The sequence below is a fragment of the Macrobrachium rosenbergii genome, chromosome 14 (assembly GCF_040412425.1).
Source record: "Macrobrachium rosenbergii isolate ZJJX-2024 chromosome 14, ASM4041242v1, whole genome shotgun sequence".
Classification (NCBI taxonomy): Eukaryota; Metazoa; Arthropoda; class Malacostraca; order Decapoda; family Palaemonidae; genus Macrobrachium; species Macrobrachium rosenbergii.
The window spans coordinates 40,740,853-40,766,265 of record NC_089754.1 but is presented as its reverse complement, the minus strand read 5'-3'; the positions used below and the strand labels follow the sequence as shown (position 1 = coordinate 40,766,265).

Here is a 25,413-nt window from a genome sequence, read left to right as displayed (position 1 = left end):
TGAAAGGCACAGTGTTTGTATCTCCATAAGAACAAATGAAGAATAGCATTAATAATGTCCTAAGAGGATGAGTTTGTCATAGAATGAAATGAAAAGAAATCTGGAAAAATAAAATTTTACCAAAATTTTTCCAACAAATTTCTTTAGGTCCACATTGGTAATGCCATAACTGAGAACAGAGAAGACCGAAAGGCAGTAATGTAATTTAAAGGCACTAAGTACTAGAAGCAAAAAAAAAAAGGCTGCAAAGAAACAAGGGTAGTGAGCTACCCATCCAAAATCCAATGAGCACATGAGAGAGAGAGAGAGAGAGAGAGAGAGAGAGAGAGAGAGAGAGAGAGAGAGAGAGAGAGAGAGAGAGAGAGAGAGAGAGAGAATTATTCTAAGTCAAAGAAAGAGTGGCAACACTGGCCGTGAGGAATATACCTCCTCTTATCCTCCATTTAACTACCCGTGTTACTGTACCTAGATTCAATAACTGATCCAGCTTGGACCAAAGGATACTCTTATGTATGTATATAAGGCAATGGTTGTATCTGTAAGAACAAGGTAATTTTAACACTTGTCAAATCCAACATCTTGCTGAGCTTCTGTTAAAATTTTCCTATTTGTTTAGTGTCAAGGTTCAAAGCCTTCCTCTATTGCTTGGTAGGCAGTAGTGCCATCAGCACACACAAAAGATGCTAAGGGTTTGATCTCACACTGCAACCAAAGGATACGCAAGGTACTAAGGGCAATTAGTGTGCACTTTTCTTTACAACAACAGCAAAGCCACATGACTATTACTACTTTCCCTTTCTCCAACCATCTCAACCTCAATATGTCAGACTGCTGAATTAAGCTAATCAGGAGTGCACAGTCTGAGCAAATTAACCTGGTTAAGCAGTTTTCCAGAGCATTTCATTCACAATTTTAAGTGCAGTTAAAGGTGAAGTGTGGATTTATGCAAGCGGTAAAGTGAGGGGATTACTGGAAATAATTTCCTATTCCGTACAGTATTGTGTTTTTAATTGATGACTTCTAGTCAGTGTTTTTTTTAACACCCATTGGAACAATTTTATTCCATTTTATTTTATCCTTGCTACATTTATTACAATTTTGTTTGGTAAATATTCTTAGGTATCATAATTATAATCCTGGTTTTCATTTGAATTACCACATCTTTTTTCTTATTTCGCTGCATATTTTACTAATCAATCAAAATAAATCCCCATCCATGGAAAGGTTTGCCTACAATGATTATAAACACTCTTCAAATACAGTAAATGACATCACTTAATTCTATGAAATCAAGCTGGTGATAAAATTATACAAGGTATACATAACAAGAAATGCTGTATATATTACAACACAATGCATTTCATGACTGTATATAGTACAAGGATTTTAAGTTTGGGATACTGGTTAAAGCCCTGAAAAACACACAATTACTGGCAATCTTGGTTATGATAGACACTCGCCTAATTTTCTAAACTACAATAAAAATTTTCCAAGGGTAATAAAGTTATGTAAAAAAATACTCATAGAATTTCACTTCTATTATTCAAGTCAGATGAACCATACTAGATGCAAAAGAAATTCTTAAAAAAATAAAAGAAATATACTGTAATGTGTAATACCAAGAGTAATAATATTGCTCAAGTCAGAAACTTTACTGAAGAATATTTGCATTCATAAAATTGTACAATATTTCTTAAGCTAGTGACAGATCTATTTCTGTTTCCCATGCAAGTATAATGGAATATATTTGTTACTTGTAACAAACAGACAAAACTGACTAGAACTCCAGTAATATTGATCTACAGTGGGACTTTTCATCTTTTATAAGACTTCTTTTTATATATCAAAGCATATCAAAGCATCCAACTGGACAGGGCAAATCTAAATCTGTCCTGAACTGCACGTACATCTGGCAGTCTTATGAGTGCTATGGGTAAAATATTTATGTGCCAGGTGTTTATACAAACTAAGTACAGTACTGCTGTATGGTGTAGATATTCAATATAGGTAAAAGTTTGAAGGTAAGAAAAACTTCCACTTGGGAAGCTCATTCAAACTCTGGCACTTCATGATAACATTTTGATTAAAATCACTCCGTGTTACCTGTACACTGACAAATGCTCAGAAAGGCTACTCAACTTCTTGAATAAATGTACAATAATAAGAAATAAAACAACACCAATTACTTCTGAAAAAGAAATCTGCTAGTAAAATTTTCCTCTCTTATCTAGATGCTCTTCAAGCCTGATAAAATAGGCTACTTTGTATTTGATATAATTAATGTAATAAAAATAGACAATTTTTTTAGTTATGATAAAACTTAAAATGCTAAACAGTGTAAGATGTGGGAATGTGTTCATATTTTGTCATTGAACCTTTCCATCCTAATCTTAATTATACTGTATTTGTCAAAAAATAATGGACACTAACACAAACTCTGGGAATGAAAGCAGTGTGGAACCCCCAGAGCATGCTTCATTTTTCCCCTTTGATAACCATGTTATCACCATAAAAATAAAGTTTATGTAGTGAAGAGAGCTTCATTTGGCGAAGTTGTTGGCTTTGCTGCATGATGATCTGTGTCAATAGTGGTGGAGGGATTCTGTTGGGAGGGTTGATCAATGTCTTCATAAGGGCTCCTTCGTCCACCTGTGAAATAAATTTTGTTGGTAGAAAATGATTTGGCCAGTAAAATCATGAGAAGACCTGTCACCACCATCAATGATGTTTTTGTTAGAGTTTTTCATAGGTCATAAGTTAAATATCATCTGCTTTTTTTCATCTTGTATACCACCAGACTTTAATCCTATTTGGTCTAAGGACCCAAATAATACAAGTAAAAAATGAGCCAAAGTTTCTTCTCCGCTATCGAGTTTCCTGTGCATTGTATATATCATAGTCCACTGCTCTTTGCAGCTAAACTCCACACACTGCTTACGTCATGACCATCCCTTGAAGCTGATAGATTGGTAATGGTTTCGAAAAGTTGGTTAATCTATGGTTCTTTTCATCTTCATTAATTTTGCAATGGTTGTTTTACCAAGCCTAAAATACATTCTGCTGATTATCAAAGGAAACATTATACTACCCCCTGAAATAAAATACAGCAATATGTATCTCCCTAAAAATGGTAAAAATAAAATAGGAAAATATGAATGAAGTCAGGAGTGTTCCATGATGCTGCAATGTTGTTTTTCATAAATGAGGTTCACCTGAATATGGGGGTGACACAGGGTATGTCTTGTGTTCGAACTGATGCACTTGAATTACAGGCAATGATAATTACCGTCTGATATTGTCAAGTGTGTTCACCATTCTAAATTTAAATGCAAAGACTTTCTCAGAACTATGCAGACTGGTATTTCATACTGTATTGATTTTAAGAAATTTTACTACATTTTAAGTCATAAAATCTACTTAATTGCAATCATTTACACATTTGGTGGGATGACATGCAGTGACTACACTCTACTAAAGGAGAATATGCATATATTTAACTTAAAGTTACTGTATGATAGGCTATACAAGTCATACTGGATATAATTTGTTGAGAATTTTCTTAAGGACATTATCTCCTTTCTAAATAACAGGCTCATAAATGACGTAGACCTATAATGTCCTATATCTCTTTGTCGGCTTATGTAGCTTATGACATTTGGATTACAGGCCTATCCCTATCTTATATTCAGCCATTTTATTGTAGTTCTTGTTGTGGTTATTTTTCTTTTTTTGCTGCTGTTATGGTGCTTGTAATGTCTTCATAAAATTTTCATATGGCAACCTATGTTAACTGAAATTTAGTAATTTGTTTTAATTAAAAGTAATCGAGATCTTTATGAATATAGTCTAAGCTAAAATATTCTCCTAACAAGAGAGAGAGAGAGAGAGAGAGAGAGAGAGAGAGAGAGAGAGAGAGAGAGAGAGAGAGAGAGAGAGAGAGAGAGAGAGAGAGAGAGAGAGAGAAAAATATTTACTGACTCTTGTATCCTTTTGTCCAACAGGGTAATCTACAGTACAAAAATGCCCCCCCAAAAGCAAATGAATCATGGGCTACTCACAGACTGATTCGGATCATCTCATACGTAGTTTTTTCAGCTATCATTTATTTTTTTCTTATTTCGTTAAGCAACATAGATGCTTTCCTACCACAGCCTTCATTTTCATAGAATTGCTACAGCAGCCTTATATTTACTCATCACAGTAATATAATATGTTTTCCCTTTTGTAAATATATTTTAAATATAACTGATTGCGAGCAGTTTGATAGTTGTGTGGAAGGCTGAGACAGCCCTATGATTGGTCTGTGTGTGCCATCGGCTACATGCCATTAATTTTACTTTTATTCTCTGTGGTGTAAGTGGCTTTTTATTTACTATGGCCATGGACGCAAGTACACATGCATGTGTATATGCACATGCTTATACGTGTACATTTCACCTTATGCATTTACTGTACATTATATATCATGGGGTTGGAGCTACTATACTAATTAAAAGCAACTCTATTTCCAACAGCTACGGGTGGGAAAACTATCTGCAATAAGAAATCAACACATAGGTCCATGTCCTGTCATTGCCTCAAAATATAAGAATTTGATGTGTAGGCCTATGCCCTGTCATTGCCTCAAAATATCAGTAATTGACGTGTAGGCCTACACCCTGCATTGCCTCAAAATATAAGAATTCTATATGTAGACCTACTCTCACAATGATATTAATATTTGACATGCAAGATTATGATGAATTAATACAGTACCCTAATATCTGAACTAGCTGCATAAGTCTATGCTTCATTTCAATTAGTGTGGTCTATGTGGAATCGCTTATGTAGGCCAACAACAATTTAAAAGAAAAAAAAAAGCAAGATGCTTGTATATTTAGGCTATGCATGATAAAAAAAAAAAAAAAAAGATGAACATACGGAATGCTCCAAGATCTTCGTAATGATATTTTAAACTTAAAATATACCTTTTATCGGAGATATCAATTGCATACTTCACAATTCCGGAAACTCAAATCTGTGGTGTCATCATTCATGCATGGACCTCAAGATGACCGAACAAAGTCAAATCTGTATTGGCAATCATTGTGACGTCATTCCTCTTTTAAGAGGTAGCCAATCGCTGATGTGCAGTGGGCGGGGCTTAGCTGCAAAGGGCCATGGATTTTTGCTTATAATCAAGGCCACTGTAAACATCTATCTTCCGGTGGTCTCGGTATAATGCTGTATGAGCCATGGCCCATGAAACTTTAACCACAGCCTGGTGGTGGCCTATCCTCTATCATTGCCAGAAGCACAATTATAGCTAACTTTAACCTTAAATAAAATAATAACTACTGAGGCTAGAGTGAGCACTGGACTTACATGGGGGATTGGTTCTGGGACCCAATGCACCTCAAAATTTGCTTAGATTCAAATCCCTAATACAAATGGCATAATACACTATACAGTATAGAGAACTGTATTTGCAGACCCTAATACACTAGACAGTATATGTTGCTGTATTTATAGGCATATAACCTACCGCATAATATCCTCCTATAATTAATAAGAAAAAATGTTAAATCACTCTCTCACTGAAATTTCAATTACAGAAAAGAAAAATTAAGCACAACTGGCTTTTGGCTTTATTTCTCTCTCTCTCTTTCTCTCACTGGAGTTTCAACTTAGCTAAGCAAGCCTGGCATTAGTTCTTGTACAAGAGTGATTAATCTAAATTAATTCTCTCTCTCTCTCTCTCTCTATATCTCATTAAGTTTCAGTTATGTAAAAGATTTTAACTACTCTTGCCCTGCCTTATATAACATACCACTCTTTGGTAAGTATAGTCACAGTTTCAGATACAAATCATGTTTATATAACTGCACATTGTAAAGTAGTAGTTGGGATATGTCACAACTCAGGTTTCACTCTGGGGTCATATTAACAACTCTACACTTCAGATCACTGTGGGACCTTTTAGCTGAATATTTATAAAGTGAATTTTCAATTTGTGGAAGTTAGGCAGATGTAAGTTGAGAGCAAAGTGTACAACAAGTTTATCTGACAACTATGAAGAATCTTATTAAAAATAAAATAAGAGATAACTTGACAGTTAACACCCAACTTATGCAACCTTGAAAAAGATATCAGAATAAAAGGAAACTTCTCAATAACTTACATAACATCTGACTTTGCAGAATGCACTGAGCAGTCCAAGAATGTGCACAATATATTGAATACAGTTCAGCTTAATACATTAAATCATTTAAATGTACTGTATATATGTTACTATTATCATATTACAATAAGCTGTTAGTAACCACGACTTGAAATGGGAACTTTATCCATACTTTAGATGTACCATCTTGCAAGGCTCTGTTAATAAACCAAGGCTCACCAAAGACTACTGTAGATACAATCACAAATGCCTGGGTTACTAAGTTAAATTCATCATCACATTTTTAAAAATTCCATTACGTACTCACTGTCAATAAACACAAATGCCAAGTTTACCTATCTGAATTCAATGCAGTAACTGAACTGAAATGAGAGAGAGAGAGAGAGAGAGAGAGAGAATCTTTTCTCACAACCTCACCCGCTTTTAAATTTGCAACATAATTGAGAAAGGAATAAAAAAATCATTAACTACTAGATCTGTGGTTTCCACTCACCCTTTCAAAAACTCTTTTATTCCCCAAAATGGTTAAGCCTAACCCTCTCTTTCTGTTCAAAGTGGCTGCTTTTAGGCCTAATTCCAGGTACCCTTACGTCAAACAAGGCAAGGGAGAAGCCAAAATGAGAAAGTTGGGCCCCTCCCCCTCATTCTGAACCCACGTGGGTTGACTGACAACACGCGGTCGACTATAGAAAACATGACGAAGATTGACCTTTGTGCCATCTGGAAGAGAAGCCAGAGTAATCCCCGAAGGTTATAAATAGACACTGCAAGAGAAATTGCAGAGAGATCGCTCAGAACACAATGCGAGGACAGATGTCCTAACCTTGCTGTCCTGTTGAACCCCCCCCTGAACATGTGGTCGACCCTGGGGCTTGACCATGTGTACTTTTTAGTGGCATTATAATTCCCTCCTCCATCACCAGCGCCCTATTGAACGAGGACATTGTCATCTTGACTAGGGTAATGTGCCGGAGTAAGGTTCTTTAGTCAGTCACGATTCCTGTTATTCCTCTATCTAATATTTCATTTATTTTTCCACTGTGCGATCACCTCAGTAATTTGTGTTGGAGCATTCAGTGTTAACGTAATTATGCATTAGTGTTGAACCGAGTTTATTTGGCACCCTCTGTGCATTTCTCTGTTTCCCTTTGAGCATCTTATTATTATTGCAAGTAACCATCTTGCATATATTTGCAGATAGGCCTTGAGTGTGGAATCTCTCGGCCGATCCATGCGCAGTTTCCCCTTCCCACTGCGATGTTCCTTGTTATGAAGACATTGTCAGCGTAGAATATTTATTCTGTGTAGGATTCATTATTTTAGCAGGCCTTTGTTATTACCTGCCCAGTAATTTGTCATTCTTCTGATCTGTGTTTATGTAAATATAATTAGTTAAGAGAACCCTTATGTTTACGTGATTTTCCCTCACATGAAGAAGGCTTTAAGCCATAGATTTCCCTTGCTTTGTCTATGAATTGTCCTGATATTGAGTCAGATATGTAATAAATACTGTAAAGGGAACTCCCTCTGTTCATCCGTTGCCGCCCAGAATCAAGTAAGTATCCCCAAGATATTCGTAGCAATGTATACAAATACTTTATACAAAGTATTACTCTATTTTTATATAAGGACTTTGAGTCTCTGGAAATTTTAGGATATGCTGTATGTCAGGGAATGGATCCCCTGATTAATTCAAGGTTCAACTGAATATTGTACTGTAATAAGTACAGTACATGGATTACTATGAGACTGAAATTGAGAATCTTACCAAAAATACTTTCAAAAGCTGTTGGGAGGCCAAAGCTACCGTAGGTACCAGCTCTATCTTGTACTATTCGATAAAGGAGGAAACTTGACAGGGGCCTCAAGAGTAGATTAATGACTGCCATTGCTGCTCCAAATCGTCTGGTTGCCGCTGAAAGATGCATATACCATTTAAATGAGATCCTCCTTCGGCATGAGAAAATTAAGGAAATGTCAATGTAAATATTTTATCAGTACAAGTATAAAGTATAATTTTTCTTATAAACCCATATCTGAAATAAATATCTACAGCATAATTTACACCTATAGTAAAATATTGGTTTGCTAATTTAGATATATGTTACTCACTGATATCAACAGCCCAGTAGATAATGAAGTTTATAGCATCAAAAACAATGGACAACAAATTGATGCAAAGTGCCTGAAAAAGAAAGTGACTAAATAAGTAACCCTTCAAGAGGTATAGTTTTGAGTCCCAGATCATAAATGAAGCCACAGGAAACTAAACATCAGGGACTACATACCATGCAACCTCTCTGGATAACAGTTGCAACTACATTATTTGAAGGAAGAAAACCCCCCTAAACATTTTGGTCATAAATAATCACCCAACTGAAACTTTCAGCCAGCTGAGACATCGGTGTATCCAAGAGCATGAGCAATGCTCTCTTCGGTGTATGTTACTATGACCCAATCACCCAGGCCTAAACCTTATCATCTTTAAGTTTAGAAGCCACAGAGAGGTCACAATGATGGCTTAAAATAAGAGGATAAGCAACAGTAAATGTATAAATATAAAATCCTTGCAGAATATTTACAAGCATTGGCAAAATGCTATTTTATTAACAGCAAAGTGCTTTCTTATTGACGACTTTCGAAAATTACAGGAATGTAGCTGGTTGTATCAGGTGTCAGTTATTGAACAAAGTGTGTATTTTATTATATTACAATGACTCTAACTCCTACAACTCACAGGAAGCAACTCCTCTTGGAAGGGGATTCAAAATAGCCAGGTGAATTGAACTTGGTTATATAGTGAACTAATATACTGAAGACTGTGGTGTACTGAGTTCTGACTATTAGAGAAACAACAGATATGGATGTAGCAAATCCTAAACTCAAGTCTGACCCCACAGAGGGTCAGACGTGAGATGAGTTTAGGAATTCCTAGGCTTTCTCATAGAGGGGAAAAGGTGATGCAAAAACTTCTACGTGGAGGATGATAATGACAAGTGTGATCTTGATAAAACAGGTTAAGCAAAATTTAAATGCAATATTACTTTAATGAATATCTCCTAAACATCCACTTTATGAAGCGCTCCCTCTGATCATTCCTACACGATAAGTCCTTTCTCTTAGCTTACCCTGCTTTACAAGAATTGAGAATAAATATTCCTTAGGATCGTTAACTCGTATTAAATCTGTCACATGGAAACAATTTCAATTTGATATGGTTCTATATTCAATTTAAAATGAAATGAGTTTTTCTTCAGTGCTCATGTATTTACCACAAGTACCTTTGAAAAGTAGAAATACTTTTTATTCATATAACTAAAAAAATGTAAAATGTAAACTTTTTCCCACATACATTAACAGATTTTTTTATAGGGAAAGGATATATTAGAGTAAATAATCTATTATGACTAAATAATTTCAATCACAGAAATATTTTGAGTGAAAGTGCAGTTATATTTTTCATCTAAATGATTTTACATGGAGAAAATTCTTAAAGAATATAAACACTGAAAAAGGAGAGCTGACAATATATGGATCCATTAACAAATAAAATGTAATTAAGGTAATTTAAACTATGTCCTCAAAAGTTTTGAGGAAATCACTCATCAATAAACTCCTCTTACATTTGGTAATTTCTCTGCAAAAATGATAGCTACTTACAACCAACAAAAGAAATACTGTATTATATAAAAACATTTAATAATGTACAGTATCAGATATGTCGGATAAAAAAAAAAGTCTAATAACTTCTAAAATTGCTAAAACACAAGAAGAAAACAACACTTACCATAAAAGGTGCTTCCTCACTTTCACGATGATGTAAACTCCATATGATTGTTGCCAAGAGAAAACCATTGTACAAGAGGAAACTCGCAGGAAGGAACCCACACAAGTTGCTCCTACAAAAAATACAGGTACAGTTTTTTTTTTAGAAAACCCATCAACAAATTCTACACACTCATTCAATCATGAAAAGTAACTTTCACAAGTTTCATACATATCTACGAAAATTACACTACCATTAGCCACTGTGCACAATATGAGTCTAGGGTCCCCATTATAATTAGGTAAATGTTCTTCACATTTTTTTCCTGGCTTTACTTTTGTACAGAAAGAAAAATTTAAGACTTTTTTTCCAGCGTACAATAATCCTTAATTTTCCAAAATTACCAGTTTAGGCCCCAAAGTAAATAATAAACACTAGAAGAATCAAGACCATTATGCACTGGAAGGACCAAGACCACATGACGCAAGGTACTGTACTCAGGACATTGTTAAAATTACTTTTTTTTTTGTACAGTTCATCCAGACCCATGGACTAAACTGACTTGGAATTGAGAAATATTCCTACAATTAAGTTTCTTAGTCTTTCTTCATGAGGTTAAATTGTAAGAACTGCATCTTATTAGTACAAAAGTCTTCCTATGATTCCTGCTTGCTGTTTTTTCTAGAAATACAACTATGGTCAATTTTTCATAATCTGTTGACTAGTAACTGCACTTCACACTCCCAGCAATGTAAGGAAATCTGTTTTATACTTGGGAACTTGCCAACAAATAAGAAATTTGTTTCACCAATAAGAATTTCTATACCTTATATTACAGGTACAGTACTGAGACAACAGGCTTATTGTACATGCAGGATATTTGCCCATTAACAGTTTTAATTACCTTGTGTCTCCTTTCTTGAGGATATTTCATTATGTATGAAAAGGAGGTAGTGTTTCTGGTTCAGTTTGCTCCTTTCCTTGCATTCAGTTTTTGTAAGTTTTCTATGCAAATATATGACACCTGCTCCACTTTATACAAAAACTCTCAAGTTGAACTTTCAAGAGCAGCCACCAAAGGATTTTTCTACCAATTTTCTTCAAATCCTACAATATGCAGGTACAGTACTTCATATCAACAAAGAAAACAATCATTAAGCAAAGCAACAGAACTACCACACAAAATGAACAAGCAGAGCTGGTCACACCAAATGAAGAGTGAATCTATTCTACTATGTTCAGCAAATATACTTAAAATATACATGTATGGCAGGTTTTTTAAATACAATATACAGCATAAGTGTAAACTGCATACATATGCTCAGTTCTCATTGCAATACAGTATTTACAGCAGCTGGATATATAAATGTAGAGATGAATTTTTAAACTTATGAATAAAAAAACTGTCTTACTTTTAGGTGAGCATTCAAGAAATAAAAAATCATACTGAAGAACAAAACCTTTATTACTACCATTAAACAATAAAATCACACCAGTGAGTCCCATTTACAGATTCTTATGGGGCTAGAACAGAACTCTTCCTAAAAAAGAGCAAAATTCAGAGCAGGAAACTGAAGGTTTAAGAGCCATGTGGGGAAAAAGTAAAGGGAATGGCTGGCAAGACAGCAAGAAACACAGCAGGAGACTCAAAGGACACTGCTTAGGATTGTCAAAGGAGAGTCTCTCCATGTCAGAGGAAAGGTGAAAAATGTGAATGAGTTATGTCCATTCGAAATTTTTCAAGATTAACTTAACTTTAAGCCAAAACGCAGCAAAGATTCTAACAAAAGCCCCTGATGATTAAGTAAATCATTGCAAATCTAATATCACCCACACTGATAAAACACTACGTATTAAGTCTCGTTATCTAGGATCCATCTTATCTTATTTACCTAAGGGCACTGCAATCAGTAAAAAGGTATGGAAAGAGCAATGACTGTCTTCCTAAAATTGGATAACACCCACTCTTCCAGAGTCTAACAGTAATAAAAAGTTAAAACTGTTAGTAACGGGCAGTGTGCCATCGTAGGAAGTTAAACAGATGTTAACTTACTGCAATTTTCTGAATAATTAGGACACACAAACTCTGGAGGCAAAGGATGGCCTCAATCACATTACTATGTTGAGAACAAGGGAATAAACTGATTCAAGAACTTTTTTTTTTGAAATTGAAGTTCATGATGTACTGCCTATAAACCTGACATGACAGTAGCATCAATTATTGTTTCACATACTGGAGAACAAAAGGTTGGAAAAATTAAGCAATATCATTATCACTTCTGTATGTAAAAAGAGACCCATGCAATACTTAGCTTTCTGCCTGCATTAGACAATATACAGTACCTTGAATACACCAAAAAAGAAAGATGCAAATCAAAAATAAAAGCATGAATCTATTGTTAAATACTTGGTAACATTAAGTGCAAAGTTACCAGTGATCAGAAAAGCATATTTGAAAACATTATAATATGAGAATATCTAATTAGTAAAAATTACTTCCAAAAATTGTAAAAAATACTCACAACTTCATTATGAAGTTTATTTTCACCAAAAGACTGTTGATCAACATTAAAAATATGAATTAAAGAACTCTGGTTGAGAGAGAGAGAGAGAGAGAGAGAGAGAGAGAGAGAGAGAGAGAGAGAGAGAGAGAGAGAGAGAGAGAGAGAGAGAGAGAGAGATTCCAGTAGGGAAAGCAAAAAACATAAAACATGCACAGTGCACACAAAACCATTTCAATATGCAAAAAAATATGGTGTATATAGCAATTGCTTCACTGTCTCTAAAAAAAGCCTTGTAACAAAACTTTTCAAATCAGCATATGATTATGATATGTAAACCAATACCAAATAAATAAAAAAAAAACAAAAGATGGAGGGAGGGGGTGAATAACAGTGCCAGCTTAACACTACAGGTATTTACAAAATGCCTGAAACAACAAATTTTATAAGCAAACAAAATAAGGTATAACACATCAAAGCACTACTTTATTACAACATAAATGATTTACCATACTGCGAGTGTCAGGTGTGCGAAGAATATGCCCTGTAAAAATGAGAAAAATCATTGACTTGCTAAATTTAAATGCCCACACTTATATAAACACATCTGGTTGTTAGCCACATATTGTACTACAATGTATCTAGAGGTGCAAATTCAAACATTTAAAAATAACTATTATCTTAAAGATATAAAACTATTATTTGACATTGCCTCAAATGTCAGTCTAGGTAGAAAACCAGAGTTAAATCACTATTTATAAAGTACAGCAATACATTTGTACTATGAAACATAAAACCTTTTAAAATCATCTCCATGTGTTCATAACAGGCAACGAACCCTTATTTTATTAGTGCTGAATGGCTAGCTATTCAAGAAAAAGGAACACTCATGATATCTTCAGCCGACACACCCATACCACTAGTTATTGCTGATTAGCTACCACCGTTAACTGGTCCCATAACATTATTTGCAGCTCTACTTTTCAAAGAATCCATGTGAGAGCTTATACCAATCAAGAAATACGTCAGGATCACAGACTTTAAAGTGAAGGCTGAAATACTGAGTGAATACTATGAAAAAATAATCCTTGTAGTGGATTACACTACTTCTATAAAGGTCTTAAGAACCACTAAGTCTCCTAAACCTTTTATTAAGTTAGCATACACTTACTACAGTATATCCTAAGAAAACATCTTGATCCCAAGTCCCATTTGGGAGAGCTTTCTACAGTAGGCAAGGCCAGCCCTGCAGGAGCTATATTAATTAGCTCTGTGGTCTGGTTAAATAATAATAATAATAATAATAATAATAATAATAATAATAATAATAATAATAATAATAATAAACTGTGCCTTACATGATGCAAGCAGTACTTCATCATTTCCCTGCACTGCTTCCTGCTATTCGATTTCTTGCAATTTTGTCTTACTCCAGTTCTCATCTTTCTCATTCAACATCATAGCCTTCTGGCCTGTCCAGTGAGTGAGACTTGAGAAACACTGGTCTAATTCAAATCCCATCTCCTTCAATCTACAACTGTACATCTCATCACAATAATATTCATTTGTTTCTGCTCTGCCTTTCTTGAAAGTTATCAACCACTTTTTCCCGGGATTTTTTAAATAGTGCTCTGTATCTTCAACCTTTGGGCTTGGAGCATTATAGAACTGAATCCCCCTCATTGTTTCTCTTTCCAAGATAGAATCTTCTTTCAACATCCTCAAAACCGTATCCCACCATCACGTCATTAAAATGGACCATTCCAACACAACCATTACCTGTATAAGTCTTATAACTAATGTATCCTCCAATTGTGGCATCTATCAACTTCCCAAAATTGTGGTATATATGCTGTACCAAAAACATTTAGATTACAACTAAGTTTTACAGCTGTTGGGATTTTAGTAAATCTTAAGCACAGTAAACTCTAATATCAATGCTTCATACACATTATTAAATTCTAGTACAATCATTAAGCACTGTATAAGCACTGAATAAAAAATGAGGTCTCATAAAATGAATTGCAAGGATTTGTGCTTAAATAGGGTGGGAAGTAACGAACCATACAGATACAAAATCACTCAATACGGCCAATCAGACATTACTGACTTCAATTTTATTTATCTTATTCAATTTAAAAGCAGATTAGCAAGACTTCTGACTACACTTCAAGATTCATAGGAGTTGTCCAAAGAATCTGTTCTTAACTGAGAGCTGAAAACTGAAGGAAGATAGAGTTAAAGAATTTGGACAGCTAGGTGGGAAGAGACCACAGGCAATGTACATTTTTTAAGAGATAAAAGGGTTCCAGCAGAAAACCTTTAGCCCTTAGAACCGCCTACAGTATTCCAAGCAGAGCACATTATAAGTACAGTAAACCTCTAACAGGCAAACACTAGTGCATTGTGTTGAATGACCAGGCACAAAAGCACACGAAAGCAGGAGCATTGTTAAAATAAAAAACAAAAGAGCATAGAATGGCAATGTGCCATAAATACAAAATCAAATTATCCAAAACACTGAAGGATGAGTTCGTCCTCTGCTAGAATGTCATCACTGGACAAGAATGAAGCCAAATGAGGGGCCTAACTTACAAGTTTCAAAAGTAAATAGCTAATACATAATAAGATTTTCAACACTACCTAACATTATCAATTCACACAATGGATAAAATTTCTAGGAACTATAATTAGCTAACTGAGACATTGATTTCTTTTTAAATTTAAAAAGTTGATTGTTTTGGGACGGCCCAATGAGAATAAATTTCAACAGTTACCTAGGCAAAGTAATTGGGAATAATAAGGAAAGAATTTATCTCTATATACTTGAGTTGTTGAAACATTAATTAAAAAACAAAATAAAGAAATGTGACAAAAAAATGTAGTGCCACCATTATGATGAGTTAATACTGTACTCCAGTGAATGACAGATACAGTATTATACAAGTAACATAATTTGAGCTTAGAAATTGCATTGCTATGAAGGAATATATATAAGAGGGTAATTAAAACATTAACAAGAAATTGAGCTGGAAGCTGACATGTGAAATATATAACTTACATTAGGATGAAAGACTCAAATTACAAAATTTAAATTGGAACTTCAATTGCAAAACAAGGGATACAAAAGCACTAACACATCTTTCCAAGCAAAATGGATTAGAGGTATAAAACATAATGGCTTAACCTTCAAAAAGAAATTAATAAAAAAATACCCAACTGGCCAATGTTGGTAGAATGACAAAATCAATCAAATGCCAAAAGTACTGTTATCCTGAATCAAGGTGTAATACAAGCACATGACTGAGCCATATGGCATTATTGGGTGTTGTCACTTGAAACTTCAACAAGGACTGCAAGGAGGACTTGCTTACCAATGCTTCAGTTTTTTTTTCTTATAAATACTTTTACACCTCATGTTGAAAATCTGTAACACAATAAGTTTATGGAAATGAACAGGTGACTTGAAATGTTACCCTAACACTGCATGCTCATTAAAAGTAAGTTTTTGTAGATCTAGCATAAACACTTCCCTGTGAATAAGTAGTATTTGGGCATAAGGGCTATCTGGCAGAATGGGACAATAGCTAGTACTTGGTTCACAGATGGGCCTGCTATCAACAATAACATTTTTAGGCAATAATATAGAAATTACAAGTGTACTTGCTATGGGATTCTACTAGCAGCTTCAATTTTCCTTAACACTAAGCTGTGGAGTACAATGCTGATTTTGGTGTCACAACAAATCTGAATACTTGGACTTTTGATTATGTTGAAAAACAAAAATTAACAATAAAAACGCCCAATGACAAACTGAAGTTAGCAAAAACATAAATCTCTTCAATTTTACTTGAATACTTTCCAATAATAAGGTAACAGGGATACAGCATTTACATTCTTTTTGTGCTGTGAAAAATTAATGTAAATAACCTTTTCAATTAAGCATATTTTATTCCTTCTTATCATGTTACTACTACACAATAAATATAGAGAAAAAATGCTCAGTGTTTTATGATTTGCAACTCTTCATAATTTTCTTTGAATAGTTTGTAATTTGGGAATACAGTTCAGCATCCTTGCACACTTCTAGATAGCATTCTAATGCTGCTACTTGTCAAAATATTTGATTAATTTTTCTCACTTTCTATGGGTAACATAAGTATTCTCTATGGATGAAAATCTGCTTGAAAATGCTTTATGTAATCTGAATTCTAAAAAGGTCGAGAAAAATGAAAGTACAACTTGTTTCAGTCCCAGATATGCAAATCTAAAGTACTGCAATAAGTAACAGTAAAAAGTTGGTACCTATCGTATTTTGTGCAACACCAATGCCAGCTTGCATTAGGGTAAAATGATAATTAAGTACACTGTACGATTAGTTTTGACAATGATATGTATAGTAGATAATTAAATTAAATAAAAAAAAGTTCATCGTTATCAATGAGAAAACAAAATACAGTACAGTACACAAAAAGCATAAATGCTTTGATAATAATCTCGTTTCTTATCATCCCTACTGTATGAACATTAACTTCAGTTTGAAAGGTTTAAACCACATGAGAATCCAGATGAAAATTGTGCAAATTAAAACTGATATAAAACTATAAACACTGTAATAGTCATCACTGAGGGGACACTCACTAAAGCTTAACTTGAGATAGAAATCCTGTCTTGTTCCCATATTCCTAGATACAATCTTGTTCCCATATTCCTAGATACAATATTTTTCCAATAATTTACAGGAAACTCACTGAAACACAAAATTGAAAGACACGTGACACCTCAAAACAATTAATTAGTACACTATGATATTCCTTCCATCCAGTTATTTCAAAATACTCTCACTAAAAGCCTTTGAACCTTTACTAGCCTGTACAAAACATTTAAAATACTTACAAACAATATGTCCAGTCTGTCTTGATGGCTTATTTCCATATAAGAAATCCGATACAAATAAAATATCCCTTTCTTCATTGCGTTAAACATTGCCACAAGCTAAAATTTTCTTACAGATATCAGTCTCTACACCAAATTCCCTTCATTATTACAAAGCTTTGATTTTAACAACTGCTTGATAAGTTACTGGAAAAATGTCCAATATTCATCAGCTCACATACTAGATGTGGCTAGGCAGCCACCCTCCCTCTGACTAGGTGCGTGTAAGAGTTTCACGCTAGCAGCAAATCACGTACATGAGACCAATGACACGTTAATCCCTTCCATTTACAAATGATGACTTGCCAGAATGTCATACTACACTGAAAGATTTTTTTTATAGTGAATAAAAGACCTATTATATAAAACTTTTAATCGCTGAAGTGATCCACATAAAAGAATAATATACAGTGCTGATAGGTAATGCAAAAACTAACAAAATTACAATGATCTACCTTGATTCCATGCGAGACTGCATGACATCACATGAAAGATGTCAAGAGCCAAGAGATAAAGATGAATTATCCTTCCATTATTTTGTCTTCACTATAACATTTTTGGTTTTTATTCTAGGCCTTCCTTTAAGAACAAGTCTTGAGTTACTGTTCTTTGGTGAAATGTTTTTACTCACATACACTGTAACAGAATGGCAACCAACTTTCCCAGTTGTTTGATGGCACTCACACATTAAAGAACAGCTTTAATATCAGTGAATATTAACTTCCCATTATACAACAGGCCACCTAAAGGAAACAGTGCTTACAAAATTCACAAATGATGTATGAATTAAAAAATTCTGCAAAGCTGCTCCAACTAGAACCAAAGCATAAGTAATGTCAGTTGTTTCATAGTTATATAAAAAGTATTGTAAAATATATGTACCATACATACAGTACAAAATTACAGTAAACTTAAATAAATAAAAGTATAGTACACACAGTACACTGAATAAATCAAAATTAATCATCAATTTGTTTAAAGACTATCAGGAGAAGACATCATGGAAAGAAATGAACTTGTACAAAATTTTGGACAGGGTAAGAAAGCACGATTTTCCATAAGAATTCATTTATTGAATCTGTGCACCATGCATTTTATGCTCATTTTCCTTAACAGAAATGAGAAACACTTGCTGGAAATTATGTTTTCTTGGGTGAGTATGAGTGAGTATTAGTCAGCTTTGGTTAGGTGAGAAAAGAATTGAATCTGATCCACAGTCTATGTTAATTCCTGACAAAGACCATCAGATCTGAAAATCTGCTAGCTCTCACTGAAATCACTTGACTTGAAATTACTGCACTCCTAATGCACTGACTCCTGCGGAGGGCCCAAGTTTCATTTCCCTCCAATTAAATGCACCATCTTTCCAGGAGTTACATCTAGGGCCATTAAATATTGGATGCCAAAAAGAGAGCATAATTCTACATGGATCAATACAGCACTACTAAGATAATCTGTGATGAGACCAAGAGTAAATGGTCCCTGACTACAAAAAAGAAGTGGCAAAACTTTTTCCAAGCTATGAGAGGAGAATAACAGGTACCCCTTAGTAACTGCCAGATAAAAAGTACCCAAAACTACCATTTTGGAAACTCGAATGGCTTGGTTTTAGTGTAAGAACAATTGGTTTCCTCAGGCAAATAGATGTACCATTTACTATTACAGGCAGTTATTAAAACATTAAATTACGGCTCTTCCTGAAGTGATATTTGATAAAAAAAAAATCATCACACAAAAAAAGGAGCTTATATTTCAAGGGGAAGTGTACTTCTAAATTTATTTTATGATTTTGACAATACTGTATTAATCTCAGTGGTAAAATATTATACTGTTGCTTTTTAGCTCCAAATATATCTTTATCCTTATTCTATACTGGGCTAAACGCTATCTTTTGCATCGTCTCTTCTGTTAGTACCAATTCTGAAATAACATCTGACAACATGCATCTCCCTCCCATTGCTTGTGTTTATAAACAAAAGAAAACTAAGAGCACATTTCTGTTGTTGAACTGGATATTCCAGAGTATTTGTATCTAAATAATTATCACAAGTATATATAAAAATCCAATGTCATTAACATGAGAGAGAGAGAGAGAGAGAGAGAGAGAGAGAGAGAGAGAGAGAGAGAGAGAGAGAGAGAGAGAGAGAGAGAGAGAGAGAGAGAGAGAGAGAGAGAGAGAGAGAGAGAGAGAGAGAGAGAGAGAGAGAGAGGGGGTAGGTTTGGTGCCCTGACGTTCTACTTAAATCTAAATGAAAATTTTTTGCAATAGGAGAATTTTTCTTGCCAGAGAATTTTTCTTGCCAATTTCATATTTATAAGCAAATTAGGTATATATTTCTGTATAGGAGAGGGAGCCTATTTACTTTACTTCTTCAAGTCTTGCACTCCTACATGTAAGACCAAAAACTAAAAGAAAACATAAAACAAACATATATCTCTCAGCGCTCACAAACAAAATGAAAAGGTATTAAGAGAATACCACCTGTATGCCATGCACAAAAAAATAAATATATCATGCAAATCTATTAATCATACAAAAATTCAACACTGAACTATGTCTGTCTGATGTGCTATGAAAAAATACCATTACAAAAGTGCAACTGAAAAACATTCAAAGTACCAATGTCCTAGGTGCAGATAAGAGGATAACATTAATATACAGTTTTACAATCAAGGAAACAAAAGATAACCAGTTTTGGGTAGTGTGATTGATGTCCACACAACAGAATAATGAATCAGAAAATCTAAAACTAGAAGCACACGTCCTAAGGAGGCTATGGGACTTGAGGTAAAAATGGTTTTTTCCTACTGAAATAAAGCTTATATAAGATCATCAAACAGAATACCATATTATAACACGGAGTTCAAATCATAATTAAGGAGTAAGAGGATAAAAGCTCTCAGTCATTTTGTCTAAACGAGGCACTTAAATAGATGGCGTTAACACCCAGATAGCTTTCCCTTCCCTAACAATGACTTAGACCAAACCATATCCAGCTAGAACTCTTATCCAAGTTCTTATTCAAAACCGGAACTTTCACGAGCACCCTTATTAAACATACTCCAAGTAAAAATTTAAATCTTAATTGCACCCTAATACTGTATAGTTTATTGTTGGGCAAAAACTTTACTAATATATCTAATATAAATAGCTGAATATTTTCCCAAGTTATAAACAGTACGAGAGAGAGAGAGAGAGAGAGAGAGAGAGAGAGAGAGAGAGAGAGAGAGAGAGAGAGAGAGAGAGACTTCTGAGAGAGAGAGAGAGAGAGAGAGAGAGAGAGAGAGAGAGAGAGAGAGAGAGAGAGAGAGAGAGAGAGAGAGAGAGAGAGAAATACTTCTCTTGTATCAATATCATGATATACTACAGAATACATAAAATACTGTCATTTATTTTTAAATACTGTATATAAGTTATTCAATTTATAAAAAAGTTACAGTTGAAAAAAAATCAGTGTAATCTTAAAAATACTTCTCACCTTATGCATTAGGAAAGATATGCTAATGGGCATCCACTTCAACTGAGGTCTTTCACATGATGACTCAATGGTACTGAATGATGATAACAATTATAATGAAAGTGATGATGCAACATAAAGATGGTGAAGCAGTCTTGTTGTACAGTTATTACACTTACACATGAAGACGTACAACAGAAACCCAACAAAAAACGTTTATTCATTAAATGGCATGCTTATCATTTATACCATAAGTGGAGTTGGACTATCAGGATGATCTTTCTCTTTGCCAATGGTACATTACATACAATGAGAGGAATTGTAGGTCTCAGAGCCTTTCTAATGGAAGGAGTGGAGGGTGTCGAAGAAGAAGCCAATTTATAGGTTCCATCACTGGGATATACATTATGATTTCTATTTGACTTTTCATTTCCCTGAAAATTTATTTACAGTATTTAGTGGATTTTTTTTTTTTTTTTTTTTTGCCATTTCTTCCATATTCAAGGCACATACTCTCAATGAGTCAACATCATTAAAATACTCTACTGGCAGAGTGGAGAACCAACACACTGTACTCCCTGTGCAATATTATCACAAATAAACTTGTTTCCTGGCACTAATGCTTCTTGGTTTTCTTCGTCTGATACAGTATTTATTTGGGTCGTTATTTCAAGTCACTTTCTGTTAACTCAGCTAGGGTACTATTAATGAAATCTTGAATTTCCCCATGATCTATACAGTACCCTGAAACTGTTCCCCACCTATCTTCATTGCCATAGTCACAATTTCTTTAGTATTTCTCTGATAAGCTGTGGTAAACCAAGTGATGTCAATGACTCATTCTGGACAAAGTTTTCCCCAGTTAAATGTCTAATGCTTGACAGCTTCCATGGTTCTTTGATGATATTTATGGCATCAGCAGTGTTTAAAGTTTCTGAATGATTCTCTCCATATGGATTTGAATATCCTTATTACAGTACCCCCTACCTAAAGGTTAGGTTAAACCCACCTGTGTTGGGGTAAAGCAGATGACTCTGATGCTTTTGTTCAGGAATGTGGTTTGGCCTGGTCATTGTTCAGTATCAATAAGACCTTAAAATATATATGTACTTCTTGTTATGCATCCAAAATATTGTCAACTGGAACTTATTTGCAAGTGTATACATTCATATACTGCCATAATTCGCCATTTTCTTCAAACTGAGCTTGTGATAATAAAAAACTATGTACAGAACAGGTATTTTTAAAGCCTACGTCCACGTATAGGTTAGTGTCATATGTACAAAAAGAGAATGTTTCTTTTACTTAAAACATGCCACCAGGAGGTGGTGAAAGCTAAGTACTAAGGAGTCATTGAGGGGGATATGTGTCTGTGTGTGTGTGCCTGAAAAAAGCTCCATGGGTACCCAGACCTCACCAATAAATAGAGGCACAAGAAGAAGGGATGCCGAGAATCACAGAGTGCAATCAAGACTACAAAAACTTTAATTAGCATTTCCATTATTACACTGCTTATATTATTGTGTAATTTTCATTTCATTTATGTAGATCAAGAGAAGCTTTGTGAATTAGTCGATATTAGGTTTAACACGCAAGTTTTGTAACTACCAGTCGGTCTTTTCGTTAAGTTTTTCATTTTCTTTTGGATGTAAAATTAAATTCCCTTTCATTACATATAATTATCAGTTTTATCATTCCTCTAAACATCAGGTTAATTTCAATTACTGTATAGCTATCAAAATGCTGAACAGTATAAATGAAATTAATTTTATTCCTTATCCATAATTTTTAAATGTAGAATAGAACTTTTGATATGATATAAACTAAAACTTACACAAACCTGAAAGGCAAACTAGTCTAAAATGTATTTCTTATGTTCAGATATATCAAGACATATTTGATAATGCACATGAAATTAGCAAAACCATTTACCTAAGCAATTATACAATTAATAAAATTTACAAAATAAAACTAACAGAACCTACATTAGTCTACTATAATACATAACCAAAAAGATGTTCTCTACTAAACAACAATTACAGATTTTAGTTGCTCTTCATTTTACCTAGTAATTTGACATTACCTACTTTACGTAGACAAAATTTAGCAGATGGAATTCAGATTCATATAACCAATCAAAATTGCCTATAATTAATTTGGAAGTGAAAATAAAAATAATTTCTCATTAATACTACAGGAATCCTGACACACTATTAATCTGACCTAACCAAAGACAAATTGTCTTTCCTCATTTGGGGTACAAAGAACACCACTTCCTCTTAGCCTAAATTTGATGTAGGCCTATGACACGTAGGCTAAAACAAGTCTTGCCTAATGTAGCCGCAATGACAGAGTCTGGAATCGGTAGAACTAAGCAATAGCTCCGCATGGGGTATTACTTTGGAAATTGATTTTTCCTATAGTATTTTGGTTGCTTATCGCGAATTTACTGTTAATTTTTGTCGGTTGACTACAAATTCAATTAACCTCAGAAGTTGTATGCTGGCCAACCTGGAATGCTATTGCACAAGCGCAGTGTTATAGGGGAGCTTTTGGTAAAAAGGGAGTTTCCTTCACCAAAGGTGGAGCCCCTGGCTAAGTAAAACGGCCTGCTAGATTAGATTAGGTTAGGGTATGTTAGGTTAGTATAATTTTCCTTTAATAATAGGTTTCCTTAGCCAATCCCTTCTTAAAAATATGGCTCCCTAATGATTTGCACAAGTGCGGAACCATTCCATAACAACATGGCAGTCTGATCTTTCTCCCACCGTTTTTCCCCCAGCCAAAACCCCGCATTCCCAAAGGGTCCCCTACCATGCTGGGTAGATATGAGGTTAATAATAACTGATCGACAATAATCACTACCACCTCACTTCATCAGCAACCCTAAAAGTATAAGAAAAATCAATTTCCCAAGGTAATACTTCGTACTGAGCAGCCTCATATTTTTACCCTGGAATCCTTTCCGGGTTTAAGAGATGCGTAGTTACTTTCAAGTTTATGAGTAATCTCGTTGCTGGACTAAGGGCCTGGTGTAGGGCAGGACCTCAACCTGTTTGCATATGTCAACTACGGTAGGCCTAACCTCGGTCTTCATGACTGTGAATAAGGCTGGTTAAAAATCGCAGAACATAAAACGAGTCCAGGTTATTCTTAATCAAAAATGCATTAGCATCACATAAAATCCCGAAACACACTTTTATGGGCGCTGATCATTCAACCATTAGGACGAAACGAAGCTGTTTTCGTTCCGCCTTGGTAGAGCTAATGAGATTTGACAGGCCATCCAGCAGGTATAGTCATTAAAGCTTCCATGAGAAGCTATCCACTATAAAATACATAAAAACGCTACAAAACACAGATCCCAGACTCAGAACAAACAATAATACATTACCCTTAACACAACAGAAGAATTGGGAACTGTAATCTCCATTGCGCTACAAATAATATTGATCACGTTCTGCCTGACGTATGACTTCCAACAACACAAAATGACAACGGGTCGGTCGCTTACATTCCGGGGAATAGGTAACTGTCCATTGGGGAAATTCATGCTTTTAAATTTCCTGTCTTATGATATAATATCTAAAAGATATGGACGGTGCTTATTTGAATTAAACAGCGAAACTTAGTGCAGGATCTGTATTTTCTATGTTAGAGGCCTTAGAGAGAGACATTTCGGTTGCTGTAACCACTTTTTCAGGTAACTGTTATGAAAATTATTTTAGCCACATAAAACGTAGCAAAACAATGCTTTCATTATCATTTTTGTAGAGAGCAAATTGATAAGTAATAGATATATAACGTGCAGTTTAACAATCTTAACAATGCAAAGATCGTACTACAGCAGTATAGAAGGACAGGGTCGCGTTAATCTGGTTGAAATTACTTTTGAAGTCTATGCACCGACACGATCGCTTAGGTAATCACTACTGTTTGTGTTAAACGTTTAACACCGGAAAATACAATAATTAATCTTGAGTAACTGAAACATTAGGCGTAGACATTTTATGAACATCGCATTATGCTTCTTTAAGAATTGTTCCGTTGTAATTATTTGACTAACCAGTTCTAAAACTGCGTGCTTGCAAATATGTACATCCTTAGTTGCATGTACATAACTGCTCACAGTTTCATTTGCTTTTGTGTTTATTTTCTGCCCTCTAGGTGCATTTCCTCAATACCGACAGGCCTCCAAAACTCTTGAAAGACTTTTTTTTAGCATACCTATGTTTTTATGATATTGAAGAAGAGATAGACAGGATATGTTTCTCAAAAGTGAATTTGCAAGTCATGGTAGAGGTAGCGATGCTTATGAATATGCGTATGAATGAAACATCCGGTTTACTTACGTTTTCCGACCTTTGAAAGTGCAGAGATCAATGGGATGAGCAACCTAATGGCCATTTCTAGCACAGGGTCGAAGGAAACAAGGAAAAGAACAAGAAAAGAAGAGAGACTGGTCTAGAACTAAGATAGAGGTCAGAAAAAAACGAGGTAAGAAGAGAATTCAAAATCTGGGGGCTAAGAAAAGAAACAGTTGGGGAATCGTTCAATCCGAGGACTGCCGATATCATCTGGAACAAGTGGACT

The 25,413-nt window shown here is 34.6% G+C and overlaps 1 protein-coding gene across 2 annotated transcripts; it reads right to left on the bottom strand.

Annotated features, from left to right (window-relative positions):
- Positions 1-1,052: 1,052 nt before the first annotated feature.
- LOC136846006 (type-1 angiotensin II receptor-associated protein-like) lies at positions 1,053-24,355 on the bottom strand. 2 transcript variants are annotated; one of them, XM_067116596.1, is made up of 6 exons: positions 24,215-24,355; positions 12,937-12,971; positions 9,948-10,059; positions 8,273-8,345; positions 7,929-8,075; positions 1,053-2,649 (listed from the first exon to the last, which is right to left on the bottom strand). In XM_067116596.1, the coding sequence occupies exons 1-6, from the start codon at positions 24,251-24,253 to the stop codon at positions 2,522-2,524; spliced, it is 534 nt and encodes a 177-aa protein (XP_066972697.1). In that variant the 5' UTR covers positions 24,254-24,355; the 3' UTR covers positions 1,053-2,521. The 2 variants fall into 2 exon arrangements, with proteins under 2 accessions (XP_066972697.1, XP_066972698.1); XM_067116597.1 differs by lacking the exon at positions 24,215-24,355 and adding an exon at positions 17,324-17,523.
- Positions 24,356-25,413: the final 1,058 nt, after the last annotated feature.